This window comes from Antechinus flavipes, chromosome 2, assembly GCF_016432865.1.
Source record: "Antechinus flavipes isolate AdamAnt ecotype Samford, QLD, Australia chromosome 2, AdamAnt_v2, whole genome shotgun sequence".
NCBI classification, from domain to species: Eukaryota; Metazoa; Chordata; class Mammalia; order Dasyuromorphia; family Dasyuridae; genus Antechinus; species Antechinus flavipes.
Window position 1 is genome coordinate 150,439,887 of NC_067399.1, and position 14,405 is coordinate 150,454,291.

Below are 14,405 nucleotides of genomic sequence, written 5' to 3' on the forward strand. Positions count from 1 at the left end.
GAAAGGTTAATACTGTTAATTTTAGCATCAGAGTTCAAAAATTTTCTGCTTCTCCTATATGACAGAAGCAGGTTGAAGGAGTTATTATGGCAGCTGAATATGGAAAAGCTCATTAAACCTTTTTTTTCCCTAGTTGAAAAGTAATGCTTTTAAACTATTGTGTCCTGGGTATTCTCAATCCAAAATACCAAAAACCTAATAGTCCAGGACCTGATTTCTTAAATCAACAAATTAATCTTTAATTCCTTTTCAGTTATCTGTGCTTTTTTAGAGCAGATTTTTGCATAAATCTGAACAAGACAGTTCTTTCTAGCAGCTTGTTAGGTCATTCTAATGTTTTACATTAGTGGTTTAGAAAAAAAAAAGAAGCTTTTCTTAAAGCGTTAGTATCTTTTAGGCTGAGAACAGTTTGAAGAAAATATTTTGGATAGATTTAAACTAATAAAATTACAGTCCTCAAATTGCATTTTGGTGTTTTTGTTTGTTTGTTTTGGCATAGATATGCCTTTACACCCTTAATAGATGATTCAGATGATGAAATTGAAGAATTCACAGTGGTGTCTGAAAATTTAGGTAAGTATTAGTTTTGTGATTTTTTAAAGACACTTATTGAATCAAATCAATTGTTATATCATTTAAAATTTGTCCAGAATGTTTTTCTAGATAGAAATAATTTTTTCAGAGGTTACCAACAGCATTTATTAACCTCTGGATTAGCCATTGTTTTATACAAATCACTCACATGATGTGTCAGTTTTTTTTGTAGGTCTTATTCCTTAAAACTTTACATTGTGATTTCTTGGGCATTTTCCTTCTCAGTGCTACTTATGTCCTAGTAACCATCAAAATAAAGTTATTTTCTACTTTCTTTATGGATTTTGTTGCTTTTGCCAGTCATTTGCTTGAAAGTTTTTATTGTTAATAATATCTATTAATAATTACTATTTAGGTTTTTCTGTCCTAGCTCTTATTAAAATACTGACTTAAGTAGTTTAAAGAAAGTACCATGGGAAAAGCTACATAATTTATTCTTTTTTCATTTTTGTCCTATTACCCTTAATTTGATTTTTTAAATTTAATAATGCTTTTTTTCCTGGTAATAGTCTTATTCATTTCTCTGTATGTTTTTCTGTCTTCATTTTGCCCTATAGATTACTAAAAATATTATGAAAAATATAGTTTAGCCAATCTAAAATAGTAGTTCTCAACATCTTGTACTTGTGTCTTATAGTCAAGGAGAATGTGGGCAGTATTGAAAGTAAGAAAAAAGTCTTCTCTGTGTAGGTCAGAAATGAAATTGATTGTATTAAATAATTTACACTAAGCTTTAACTTAACTTTAACTTAAACTTAAACTTGAGGTTTTAAGCCCTGCTTGGGACTGTTTGTATTTGTTTTGATGTTTTATTGATGCTTAGCTTCCCAATATCAAACTCTCAAGTGCCTCACCTTCTAGCTAAGAAAAAAGAATTACACAAGAATAACCATAGCAATCATATTTAATAGCTTCTATTACTACTTCCACTATCTCTCTACCAAGAAGAGTAGGTCATCATTTGCTGTTGCTTTTAAGGTATATGTATTTTAAGAGTATACTTGGAAATAAAATTGTTTAACTAAGTCAAATGAAACCCTGAATAGTAGGGTTTCAGGAATCAATAGACTGAAATATAGCATAACTCAACTTTATGTGTAAAGCCAATTCCATCTATAGTGTATTAGTTGTAATCTCTATTTAATCAGTGCCTGTTCAGAAATAATATTTTTGTTCAAGCCATTTCAGTTCAACATGTATTTATTATGTAACTTCGTGTCCCTATTAGGTACAAGGCCTTGTGCTAGATTCAGGTGATAGGAAGATGAACAACAATGATGTTCTGAAGAAATTGTTAATAATTCATGCTAGCTTTCTACCTCCCACATACAACAAATATCTACATTTTATCTAACAAAAATGTTGAAGAATGCACCTATGAAGATTTGCTTTGATTCTTGAATATCATGCTCAGAATGCTTTGGGCATTGTTGATTTTTTTAAAATTAAAAATATATAGTTTTGTTTAAACTTTATATTATAAGAGATTGACAGGTAGAAGGAATCATGAAAAGTGTAATAAAATTTTTTGAAACTGGCAACTTAGGAAACTTGAGTTTACTAAAAGATGCAAAGAATGTTTCTAAGTGAAATTAATCATGTTACTCTACTAGTGACATAGCATTAGAGAAGCATTTAAAACTAGTTCACACATGATCAACTGAACACTTGTGCTACTTTATGTCATATTTAGCCCTGGACTGGAGATCTAAGACCTCGGGGATTTTATAGTATAATCACAGACTAAATTAAATAGTTTAGAGAGAGAAAATGTCATTCTTTGAAACAGTTGTGTGTGTGTGTTTTTATGTATGTATATAATTCTTTTAGTTCTTTTTTTGAGTTAATACGTATGTAGCTTTTAAAAAGGCTATCTCTTTGTAGAATTTTACATATAGTTTTTCTTCTATTACAGCTGAAGGCATAAAGCTAAGAGCTTCAAAAACTGTTTCCAATGGAACAGCTGCACCTGCTTCTTCTAATAGTGTTGTAAGTATATTTTTTGTAAAAATAGTGGGAGAAGTATAGTATTTGTTAGGATGTGAATGCATGTCCCTTTCACTCTGTAACAATTATTTTACGTTTTGTAGGAATGGAGGCAGGATGTTGGGTGTGTATAGGTATGTGCTAAAAGAAAAAAAGAGAAAATAAATAGGACTTTTTGGGTTAGGATATAGAATATAATACACATTATATGTAATTATTTGAGATTTTTAAGCAAAGATTGAAAAATTCTGATCATTTAAAAATGTTTACCTAAGATTTTTGAAGTCAGCTAAGATGTCTTGTTGAGGCAAGATGTTATCAGCCTTGTATCATTATCATTATTGCAATATAAGTGTTTTAAGGAGCAGCTAAGTAGCCTGATAGATAGAGCACTGAATCAGGGACATCTGAGTTCAAATTCAGCCTCAAATACTTACTTAGAATAACTTTAGACAAGTGATATAGTCATTGTTTGCCTCAGCTTCTTGAATTTTAAAATGGGGATAATAATAAACTTCCAGGGATTGTTGTGAGTATCAAATGAGATCAAAATTATAAACCTCTAAACATAATAGGTACTATGTAAATGCTAGCTATTTATAAGACTTATTGTTACTATTATTCTTATAAAATTTTACTTTAACATTTACCTTCAATTTAGATTGGAAATGAGATGGACAATTACATCTTTATGTTTATAATTTTGTAGTAATTGTAATCTATCAATTATAGTTACCTGACGAGCTCATTAGAGAATGTTGTGTCATGAATTTTGGTGGTTAGGGACACAACACTTATGTAAAAAGCTTACTTGCACAGTTTGAGGAAGTGTTCATCCTGACAAAATTGCAGATCTTTTGAAGCATAAGACTAATCTGTTTTTAGAAAGTTATTTTCTTATTTTGGTGATGTTTCTGTGCTTATTTCAAAGCACTTGGTATTTTTATAAGGGTCATAAGGAAGTATCTTTTTTTAAATGTAACTGTGAAAGTGAATCTGAAGCAGATCAATGTTACATTGTCTTTTGTACCATATCATACTTTGGGTTCATTAAATTAGAAGTCTTCTAAATATTCAAGTATTCTCCCCCTTTCCCCCCCCCTCAATTTGCTACTTTCAAGCATAGTTTCTCTATTTTAAAGTAAGACAGGAACCCATTACCTGTTGAGGTGGCACATACCGTTTTTAAATAATTCAAGTTGTTAGGAAGGTTTTCCTTGCACCAGGCTTAGATCTACCTCATTGCCACTTCTACCCCTTCCTCCTAATTCTGCTTTCTAGGGAAAAAAATCTAATCTCTTTCACATGATACTTGTTGACAGCTGCCTAGTTCCTCCTAAATCTTCTCTTGAGGCTAACCACCTCTAAATCTCTTCCTTGTATGGCATGACCTCAAGTTCTTTCCCCATCCTCTGGATAGTTTCTGGTAGGTCAGTATCCTTCCTTAAATATGACATCTGGAACTGAACATAGTGCTTAAGGTATGGTTTGAACATGTCAGTCCAGGATTTTAGACAGTTTAATGTAGCACGATATTCATTGGCATTTTTGGTTCTTGTAGCTTGAATTTCTCTTGCAATCTACTAAGCCTCCATTAAAAAAAAAAAAAAAAAAGATTTGTGCCTTCCCTCTTACTTTTGAAAAATGAAGAAAAAGTAAAACCACTATTAAAACATGTATGAAAAAACAAGTTGCCGAATTAACCATGTCCAGAAGAACTTATCTTTCGCTGTACTTTGAATCCATCACCTCTCCATCAGGATGTAGGCAGTTTGTATCAGCATGAGTTTTCTCAAATTTATTGAGCATTACATTGAGTTCCTAAATCTTTCAAATACAAAACTGTTACAATATCATAATCAGTTATATTATTGTTATTTTATAAATTGTTTTTCTGGTTCTACTTAATTCACTCTGCATTGGTTCATACAAGTCTTCCCAGATTTCTCTGAAAAAGTCTCCTATATCACTTACAATCATTGTTCTAGCATTCATGTACTATAATTTAATCATCTACTTCCTAGTTTATGTGACCTATATGCTTAATTTCCAATTCTTTACTACCAGGATAAGTGCCGCTTTAATTATTTTTATATCAATGGGTCATTTTTTTTTTTTTTTTTCAAACAAGCTACTTCTGGAGGCTTTTTTTTTTTTATTTACAAAATTAAGGTGCAAAACTTCATACTTATATTAATTCTATATTCCTAAATTTGGTTATTGTTTCAGCTTGTTGAGATTTTTTTGGGGGAGGTCTAGTTCTTTCATCCAGCATATACTGGATATACTTTATATCCAGTAAAAAACAAAAACAAAAAACTTCATACTTATATTAATTCCATCTAGCATAACTGTGTTGTTGATGCAAATGTTAAATGGAACAGAGCCAAAGATAAAAGTAGCCTGTAGCACCTCACTAGAAAAATCCCTTGCACTTGATATTAGTCCTAATTAATTATCATTCTTTGAGTCTGCCTGTTGATTTCCAGCTTCGTCTAACCGTACTGTCATCTAGTTCACAACTCCTTGGTCTTATTTTTTTAAAAAATCATTTATTTAAAACTACAGAATAAGAAAAAACAAAATAGAAAAAGAAATACAATAAAAGGAAAATTAAAAAAAAGAAAGAAAAGAAAAACATTGTCATGTGGCCAGCAGAGTATCAGGGAGGATTCAGAATATGTAACAATAAATTTCCATTTCAAGGAAGCATATTTAATTATAGAAGACATATTCATGACTGTCCATCTTTTCTTTGGTTCCTAGTAGGTTTTTCATTTGTTCTCTACTGTGCAGTTTTTACTTTATTCTTGTAATGACCGCGTATTTAAAATCATCCAGAGTCAGGAATTCAGGTTAAGGGAAAAATCTTCAATCTTTATTGAAGTGAAGAGGTGAAAAAAGATTGCGATAGCAATATGGGTAAGAAGGATTGTGATAGCAATATGGGCAGCTGCGACAGGAAGCCAGCTAGCAGAGAGAGACCTGAGCTGAAAGGCCTTTGCAATGGCAATGCAAGCAGTCTCTCCTTCCCTTTCCTTTTCCACTCCCCTGCCTCCACCTACCAAAATTGTCATTTCCTATACAACACATCAGGACTTGCACAAAGAGTGGGCGGGGGCCATTCGTTCTCCAAGCTTATATATTAATAGAGTATGGTCCAATTACTATTTAGCCTCATGTGCTTGGGACCTCAATGCAAATACCCGAGCCTCAGCCCATTACAATTCTCTCCCCCAGGACTATCTCTACAGCATACTCTGTCAAGGACTCTTGTCAGGGAGATGAAAGTTCCTGTGGTCCAAGCTGTAGCTTCCTCCAATCCAGCTAGCCCTAGAGCTCCCCACTTGCTGGTTCCATGGCTCTAGACTGGAGATGTTTACACTTCACATACCTGTTAATGCTCAGTCCTGGAGCCTTTCTTCAGGTCTTCTCGAGTTGTCCCAGAAACACCCCTGTTCTGCCTCAAGTCTTACTTGTTTTTCACTGGTCTTCTGTGTTTGCTCTATTTGGTTTGTGGGAGAAATCTGTAAAGCTGGAAATTTTCTGATCTACTCTGCCATCTTTCCAGAATCCTTCCTCTCAGTTTTGATATTGTCTTAAGAGATGCTGTTGAATCCTTTATTAAAATCCAACTAAATGGTATATAGGGAATACTACTTATGACCAGTAAAGTAATTGTCAAATAAAGAAATGAGTTCATTTTGGCTTGACTTTTTCCTTTGAAACCATATGCCTCAATCATTGTCACATCTTTAGTTAAAGAAGTTATCTAGACTAAATACCTCATTTTGGACAGATAGGAAAACAGCCACAGTGAGCTTCATTGACTTGACTTGGATCACACAGGTACTAAATGAAGAGCCAGGATTATCCTGACTAATATGACTAATATCCTTTTACTTTTAATCATGGCTAGGGGGGGGGGAGGGAGGGAGGAAGGTAGAGAGCAAGAGGGGAGAAGGGTCCTGAATATGTCATACAGCTCTTGTGTCATTTGTTTTATTTTCTGGGATTGATCAGAAGTGATAAGTTAGTGGCTCATCAATAAAATCCACAGGTTTGTCAGTCTCCTAGAATGGAATTCATTCTGGCTAGGTACTTGAGCTCATCTAGGGCAGATGGATGCTATCTTATTATTCTTTTACTTAACTTGGATTCAGTACCCTGTTAATCACTTGTCTCCCTGAGTCTGAAAATCAGTTTCTTAATAAAGAAAGTAGAAGCAAAGAAGTTCATTCTTCATTGTCCATTACAATTATCTTAAGCAGTAGAAATGTCCTGTCCAAGCAAATCCAAAATGAAGCCTTTTGTAGTTTTGCTATTTATTATCAGCCACAGCTCATACTAAACCTTAATGTTGTTGATATTATTCTTATAAGACTGCATTGCTCTTACAATGGTTTTCAATTACCTGCTATTGCTTTCATCTCTTATTCATGTTGTTTTTAAATCTGAATTTGTCATTGTGATCTCTGAGTAGCTTTTGGCCTCATTTTAGTTTAGACATTTTGTTCTTTGTTCCCCAAAAGAAAAAAATTATGAATGTGAAATCAAAATGAATTCTTCAAAGACACATTTCTTTTGAACCCATTTCTTTTCTAGAGATTTAGTCCATGAGATCCCAGTGAATTTGTCTTTGAAATCTAGATTTTAAAATCTAAGTCCCTGTGAGACTGTGGACAACATTCCTTTGCTAATGTCTTTTGATCATTGGCACAAGCCACTTCTCTTAAAAGTTCATATTGCTTCATTTCTCCACTAAGTAATTCCATATTGGCCCCTTGGTTTATTCCTCTACTTTCTGAATGGTGAAATTACTAGTAAGGCAAGTCAAGAATTTATCAGGTGCTCTACATTCAACAGAGACATTTTAGTGATTAATTATTATTAACACAACCATATTAATATTATTTATAATAGATAATTAACAAAATTATTAATATTATTTATAATACATAATTAGCAAACATGTTACTAACGTAATTAAAACCTCTCATTATTACATATCTTGCCTTTGTGCTGGCTTTGCCATGCATGTTAAAGCATCATAATTGAAGTTTTTTTTTTAGTCAAATAATTGCTGAATATAATACAAGATTAAATTAAAAAGTTTAAGAGATTTTACCAAAAGATATTGTCAAAGATATTGTGTATGATAAACTCTGTGAAGATAAAAATGTTTGACCTGCTATTGATAAATAATATTTGGAAATCTCTCCTCTTTTCAGGATGAAGATTTAAAGTGGGTAGAAGAAAACATTCCTTCTTCATTCACAGATGTGTAAATATCTTCTGTTATTGTACTTGGGATGGTTTTAAAAGACTGGTTTTCAGATTTTCAATATGTGATTCTTTCCCTATGATTCATATGCCTTTATTTACCTTATATGCCCTGTTTATATAAGAATAGTCCCTTCTTCAGTGACATAATGGACTTTTGGAATTCTATTCCTGACCCTTCTTGTGGTTATTATTCTGCTGAGACCAAGGCTGGTCCTGAGACTTCCAGAAAGCTAACCAGAATATTACAAGTGACAAAACTCATTTTTTTTAAAGTAGGATCTCCCATCAATGAATTAAACTGATTAGAAGGAGTCATCTGTTTCCATTAAAATCCTCTAGACTGCAAAAGTCTTTTTGGTCCAGTCCTTCCTAGCCATGCAATGATTTTTATGAAAAATTAAAAATAAAGTAGGATTTCAGTACCTTCTGCTATTTCTAGGTTATCTGAATTCATTTTTGAGGTCAGAAGGAAAGGAATGTGAAAGCCACAATGATTCTTGAGATGGTGGGATCTTGTTTCACCCAATTGTAAGAGTCTTAGGAGAATGGTGGAGAATTGTAATGATGCTGTTGAAATATGAACAACATTGTTTTTTTGAAATAGAATGAAGCAGGGCAGCAAAAATATCATCTATGAAAGCTCTCCAGTGTCCCATTAAACCCAGATCCAAGCAATTCATGACATCTTTTTATAATACTAGTACAATGCTCTAATATTGTGCTAGTTTCTGTGGTGCTCCTATGGCAAAAAGAAGGAGCCTGGTCATTTTTCTTCCTACCAGCACTTTTACCTTTAAATACAGATTTTTCTTGGAAAAACTCGTTTTCATTTTAAATCAAGGGTGGTGATATACCACCATTGAGTTCTTCCATACTCCTAAAGACAACTTTCTGCACACAATATATTTACTATTGGGTTTATTATGATCAGATGAGCTGTTACTTGAAGCATGATAGAAATATGTGAACATTATAATTTATTTTCCACTCTCTAGAATAAAAACCTCATAATGGAATAGTATGGTGATATAATAGTTTCAGGATGAACTAAATGGTCATGTAGGCTAATTTTTGCTTTATTCATCTTAAGAGATTGATCTCAAGTTAAGCCTTAGACTTCAGCTAATCCAGCATGTACCTGGCACATGAATTCTCTCTCTGACATCCCCATATCCTCTGTTTGAAGACTTCTAGTACCTAGGAAATCATTACCTCAAAACACAAGTACTTCACTTTTAGAAAATTCTAAGGCTAGGAAGTTAATCCTTTGGTTAACTGAAATAAGCCTTTCTCTTAAGCCTTTAGGATAAAGCACAAGTCTTATCTCTCTTCTCTAGTTAGGCTGTAGGAGAATCTTAATTTATAATCATTTTGTGATTCTGATCTTTTTTTCTCTTTTCAGAGCTCTTCCAGTATTAGTGGACTCAGATGAGGTAAACCATATTTTTATATATAGTTAAGATCTATTTTTTATATGTAGTGCTGCCATGTGATACAGAGTCTGAAATGCAGAAAAAAAATTTTAAAAATAATTGCAGATACAATGGTTGCCAAAACCCCTAGAAGATGAATAAAAATAAAGAGAAGTTTAATGTAGGGGAAAATATCCCTTATGTTCTTTGAATTTTTCTGATAATGGGTTAAAAATTGTTAGAATGCAGATGCTATATGGTCTTGTAAAACAGTATATTAATTAGCCAGGTGAATGCTTTATCATGGAATTTCAGAGGTTGACACTAAATTAGCAATTCAGATAGAGTTCTATTAGCAATGTATAAATATTGACACATGCCTTTTTTTCATTCAGGAAATAATGATGACCAAATATGAAATGTCAGAAAGAATGTTATCTTCAGAAAAGATAATGTGATTAGAACCTGCATAAATGAAGCCTAGTTAATGGCCATGAATTGTTCTCACCCAAGCTCTAAGAAACCTTCACCAGCTATGCATATAAATGTATTGTTAGCATTCAGCTGTCTGGCCTTTTTGTTTTTCATACATGATAATCCTATCTCCTGTGCTGTGCCATTAAGCTGTCCCCCACACCTGGAATGCATGTCTTTCTTCAGTCATCTGCACCTCTTAGAGTACCTGGTTTTCTTCAAGACTCAGCTCAAGCACCACCTGCTACAGAAGGCCTTTCTTGGTCATCTCCCCCACCCAGCTACTAGTGCCTTCCCCCTAAATTATTGGGTGTCTTTTTTGTGTGTGTACATACATATATATATTTATACATATTGATATGTGTGTGCGTATGTGTTTCTCCAATAGAATGTAAACTCATTGAGGACAGGGACTGTTAAATTCATAGCGCCTAAAAAAGTGCCTGGCACATATAAGGCGCTTAATAAATGATTGTTGACTGTAATTTTTTTATTATAATATCATGGAAGATATACATATTAATATTAAATGCTCTGGTATTGGGAAGGAATTTATATATTTTTTAAAGATGGCTCTTGAATGTTGTCTTAGTGTCAGTTTGCTCTAGTTTCGGGAGCAATTTAAAGTATTACATGCAAGAAGTGCATAAAATATGTTCTTGCCTAGTGCATATTATGTATGTACTATTTTGAAACTATTTTCTTTGGGAGTAAAAGTTTAGGGATTTAAGATAGCTATTTATTATTATTTTTTTTACTTTTATACAGTGTTGTTCTCTGTACTTTTAGAAAGAATGTGAGTTCTCTGTGGTATTGCAAATCATATTTTGTTTTCTTGGGTTTATGCTTTATAATTTGACAATTTTCTTTTTTTAATATATAAAAATGATTCTCTACTAAGTAAAATATGGGTAAAGTTGAAGTGCAAATATGTAATTTCTTGATTTTGCTCTTTTGTTTAAAACAAAAGATTCTTTATAAGTACTTCTATATTAGCATAAAAATGCTTATCTCAGTTTTCTTCTTTAAGTTGGGTATAGTATAAGCATTATGCCATCTCTGATAAGAAGTGAAAATCCTCTCTCCACTTCTGTTGGACCTGCGGAGCTAGTCATATTATCCCCAGAAGATCACTCAGCTACTGTTGTCATTATGTAATTTAACATATGGAAAATGCCAACAAAGATAAATGTAAAGAGCTCTAGATAGCCAAGTTACTCAGATGAAGGACCCAGGAAGCAAAACACTTGAAACATAAGAAACTACTTTCTTATAGGTGTGAGAAAGAAATCTAGCAAACTACTAAGACTTTCTACTAGCCAGCTAGTCTATCTTGTCAAGAGAGAGCAACCTCACTTTGTCTATAATCTTGATGTGTTTTCTGTTTAGACAACTATCACTGACATTCTGTAACTGAGTTAATCATTTATAACTTTCTAAGTGTTAAAGCCTTCTTCCTCAACATTTTTATATATCAGTTTTTATATTATGCATTTATAACTTGACATGCTCATGTATAACTTCAAACTTTTAATTTTGATATATTTATATATAAAATGTTCTAAATATTAAGATGAAGTATATAGTATAATGAAAATGTGAATTATTTGCAAATGTTATTAATGCTGCTTTTGTAACCAAAGAAGGAGAAGGCTTTAATTGACATTTAGAATGAAAGTATTATAACCTGATCTGTTTATCTTTTGAAGGAGCTTTATTGATCTGGTGAGTTTAAGAGTTACTTAAGATAATGTAGGCAAAATTAGCTTTAAAAACTTTTACTTGCAAGTATTTCTAGTATTTTGTAGGAAGGTGAAGAATTTACCTTTCACTAATTCATTCAAATTCTTTTATTTACCACTTTCAAGCATGTTTATAAGAGGAGTCAATTCTGTTATATTTGTGATCCATGTCTATTGAGTAATATATTCTCAAGATTGTTGACCTTGTATTCAACAAAAAAAATTTTTAAAGCAAGATTTTTGAAAATGAAAGGTTCTCATTTGAAACAGGCCAGATATTTTATATGCTCAAAAACATTGATTTTGGAAATATGATATTGTGTTGGGATATAGGTCTTAGAATGAAAAATAATAAATAGGAATGTGAACTTTATTTTACTTTCCACCATGCATAGGACAAATCTCCCCCCACAAAAATGATCCATTAGGACAGTTAGGTGGTGCAGTGGATACAGCACTAGCCCTGAAGTCAGGAGGACCTGAGTTCAAATTTGACCTCAGAAAGGAATATTTCCAGCTGTGTGACCCTGGGCAAGTCACTTAACTCCAACTGCCTCAGCCAAAAAAAAAAAAAAAAAAAAAATCCACATGTGAATGTATAGATTCAGGAGTTTTGATTAAACACAATTAGGTGTGCATAGGACAAAAATCCTTGTCACAAAAATTACCCTTTTTCAAAGTTATATTTGTCTATGCATATCTAATTGTCTTCTGAATGCAGTTAATGCAGTTATATTTTGAAGAACTGGGATGATTTTCTACTTTCGGTTTCTAGCACTTTACATTTAATCCTTTCAGTCCTGGGAGTGGGTGGGGGTGGAATAGAAATAAATTTGTCTATTATAGTATATTAGTGGAATTTGGAAATGTAGCATTCTGGCTGTCTGGCTGCAGTAGCTACAAAGTGATGTTAGCAATGATGGTGGTTGTGAATAATAGGGAAAACTACCTCTAAAACAACCTGACCTCTTTTCCTCTTAATGTTTGTTAGACTACATAACTTTTCCTTCTGTAATCAAAATCATTTAAGAAATTTTCTTACTCAAAACTTTTTTCATCTTATCCTCAAAGAAAGCAGTATGTTTTTCTTCTCCCTCCCCTCCATTAGAATGTAATTTTAGATACATAATATGAAAGTTTATATTTTTAAGGAGATGGTGCTGGTGAGTGAAGCAATAGCAAAATACACATAATTGTAAGTTTTGTGACTGAGATTCTTGCATTTATTATTCTCAATATAATGGGGCCTAAAGAAATTCTTTAGGGGCTCCTAAATAGCCTCATATTATGGGGATTCATATCTCTCACACTGAAAGTTAGAGTGAGGACTAAAGATTATAATTTATAGTAAAACAATTTGAGGAGACACTGTGTAGGGGTCATTATAAATGTTAGGCCTATTGATAACTGTTTTAGTTACTGTTGTCTATGGCTGTTTTCAGCCTGTGCCTTATGGGATAAGATAGAATGTTCTTTTAAATTCCCAAACTAGCACTTTTTGATCAGGTAAAAGGAAAATAATTTACTCTTCAAGAAATCTCTTGATTTATGTGACTGCCTATTAAAGAGAGAATATGAAAAATAATAGTATGTAATCTTGTATTTTGTTCTATATGACTGCCTCTTTCCATATAAAGCATTTAAAATGGTCTTGGATTTTCTTAAATGGACACCTTTTTTCTTTTATCTTTAAAGTGATAATCCATTGCTTTAAATTAAGAGAATGTATGTTTTATTTAAAGGTTGGTGTGTTCATTTAGTTGATCCAAAACTCCAAGAAACATAACTTGGTATTATTAAATAGATTGGTGGACAGCCTATTCTAAGACTCTTACTATTAGTGCAAATAACTCCTTTCATAGGGACTCATAATATTTCCTCTGTAGTAAAAAAAGTTGTTGCTGATTGATGTATAGTATTTGCTGTATTTTTGTATAATTGTAATGTTAAGACCTTGTATATAAATATGCACATGAGGTTCATAATTTTATACTTTATCTTGAAGGATTTTTGGTCTGTTGTACCAGATTACAATTGACTATATAGATGGAGAATGTTATACTAGATTATTAAGATAATACTTCTAGACCAACCAAGTAGCAATAGAAAACACAGTAAGCCTTAAATTAAAATTTTTAATTTAGTCACTTGGTTAAAATTCTAAAAGAATGAAATATACATGTATAGTAAAAGAAGTTGTTGTTGTTTTCCTCAAGGGAATGTTTTTAAACATGTGAGAGTAGAATTGCATTAAATTGGTATCATTTTCTAAAATTAGAAGAAATTCATTTGAGAATGAAGTTAAGTTGGGGATGACATTGAATATTATGATTTTTTTTGTAATTAAAGAATGAATGATGTCTTCATTGAAAGTTTGATTTGGAGCAGGTTGTCCTGAATATGAGAAAGAAATTGAAGAATTTTCATTACTTGAAAAATAGCTGTATTACTGTGCCTTAATGTTTGTTCTGACTTTCAATAAAATAAGTTCTGAAATTCTGTATTATCTGCTCCTTGAAAAAATTCCAAGAGTAAGGTAAAGAATAGATTTGTCAAATTTTCTAAGAAAGCAGTGGACCATTAGTAAATTGGGAGGCTCATCATACGAAGGTTGTGTCAGAAAGGCACAACTATCAGTAACTCTATTTTCCTGTTGTATCATTGTATGATACTATCATGATATATGACACTATCATACTATATGATATGATCGCGAATGAAAATAAAACAAAAAAGTCCTTTGAGTTCCTCAAAGTACTATTGGACTGTGTTCTAGAATACATAGCAGGTTTTCTTGGTATAAAAAGGCATAATGATAGCTGCTTTATAATTTCATTTGTTGTCTTCAATTCAATAAACATCTATTAAGCACTTAAGCAAATAAGATGTCTTGCAGCAGAGCTGTTGCTGG

General features: G+C 32.3%; 1 protein-coding gene across 2 annotated transcripts in view; it reads left to right on the top strand.

Moving 5' to 3' along the window:
- Positions 1–13,990, top strand: part of TMEM87B (transmembrane protein 87B) — a 50,779-nt gene extending 36,789 nt beyond the window's left edge. For both annotated transcript variants that reach the window (XM_051975811.1, XM_051975809.1), the window contains exons 15-19: positions 500–573; positions 2,510–2,583; positions 7,812–7,864; positions 9,269–9,299; positions 9,674–13,990. In XM_051975811.1, coding sequence (XP_051831771.1) covers positions 500–573; positions 2,510–2,583; positions 7,812–7,864; positions 9,269–9,299; positions 9,674–9,736 — 295 coding nt within the window. In that variant the 3' untranslated portion in view covers positions 9,737–13,990. The remainder of the gene's footprint in view (positions 1–499; positions 574–2,509; positions 2,584–7,811; positions 7,865–9,268; positions 9,300–9,673) is intronic.
- Positions 13,991–14,405: the final 415 nt, after the last annotated feature.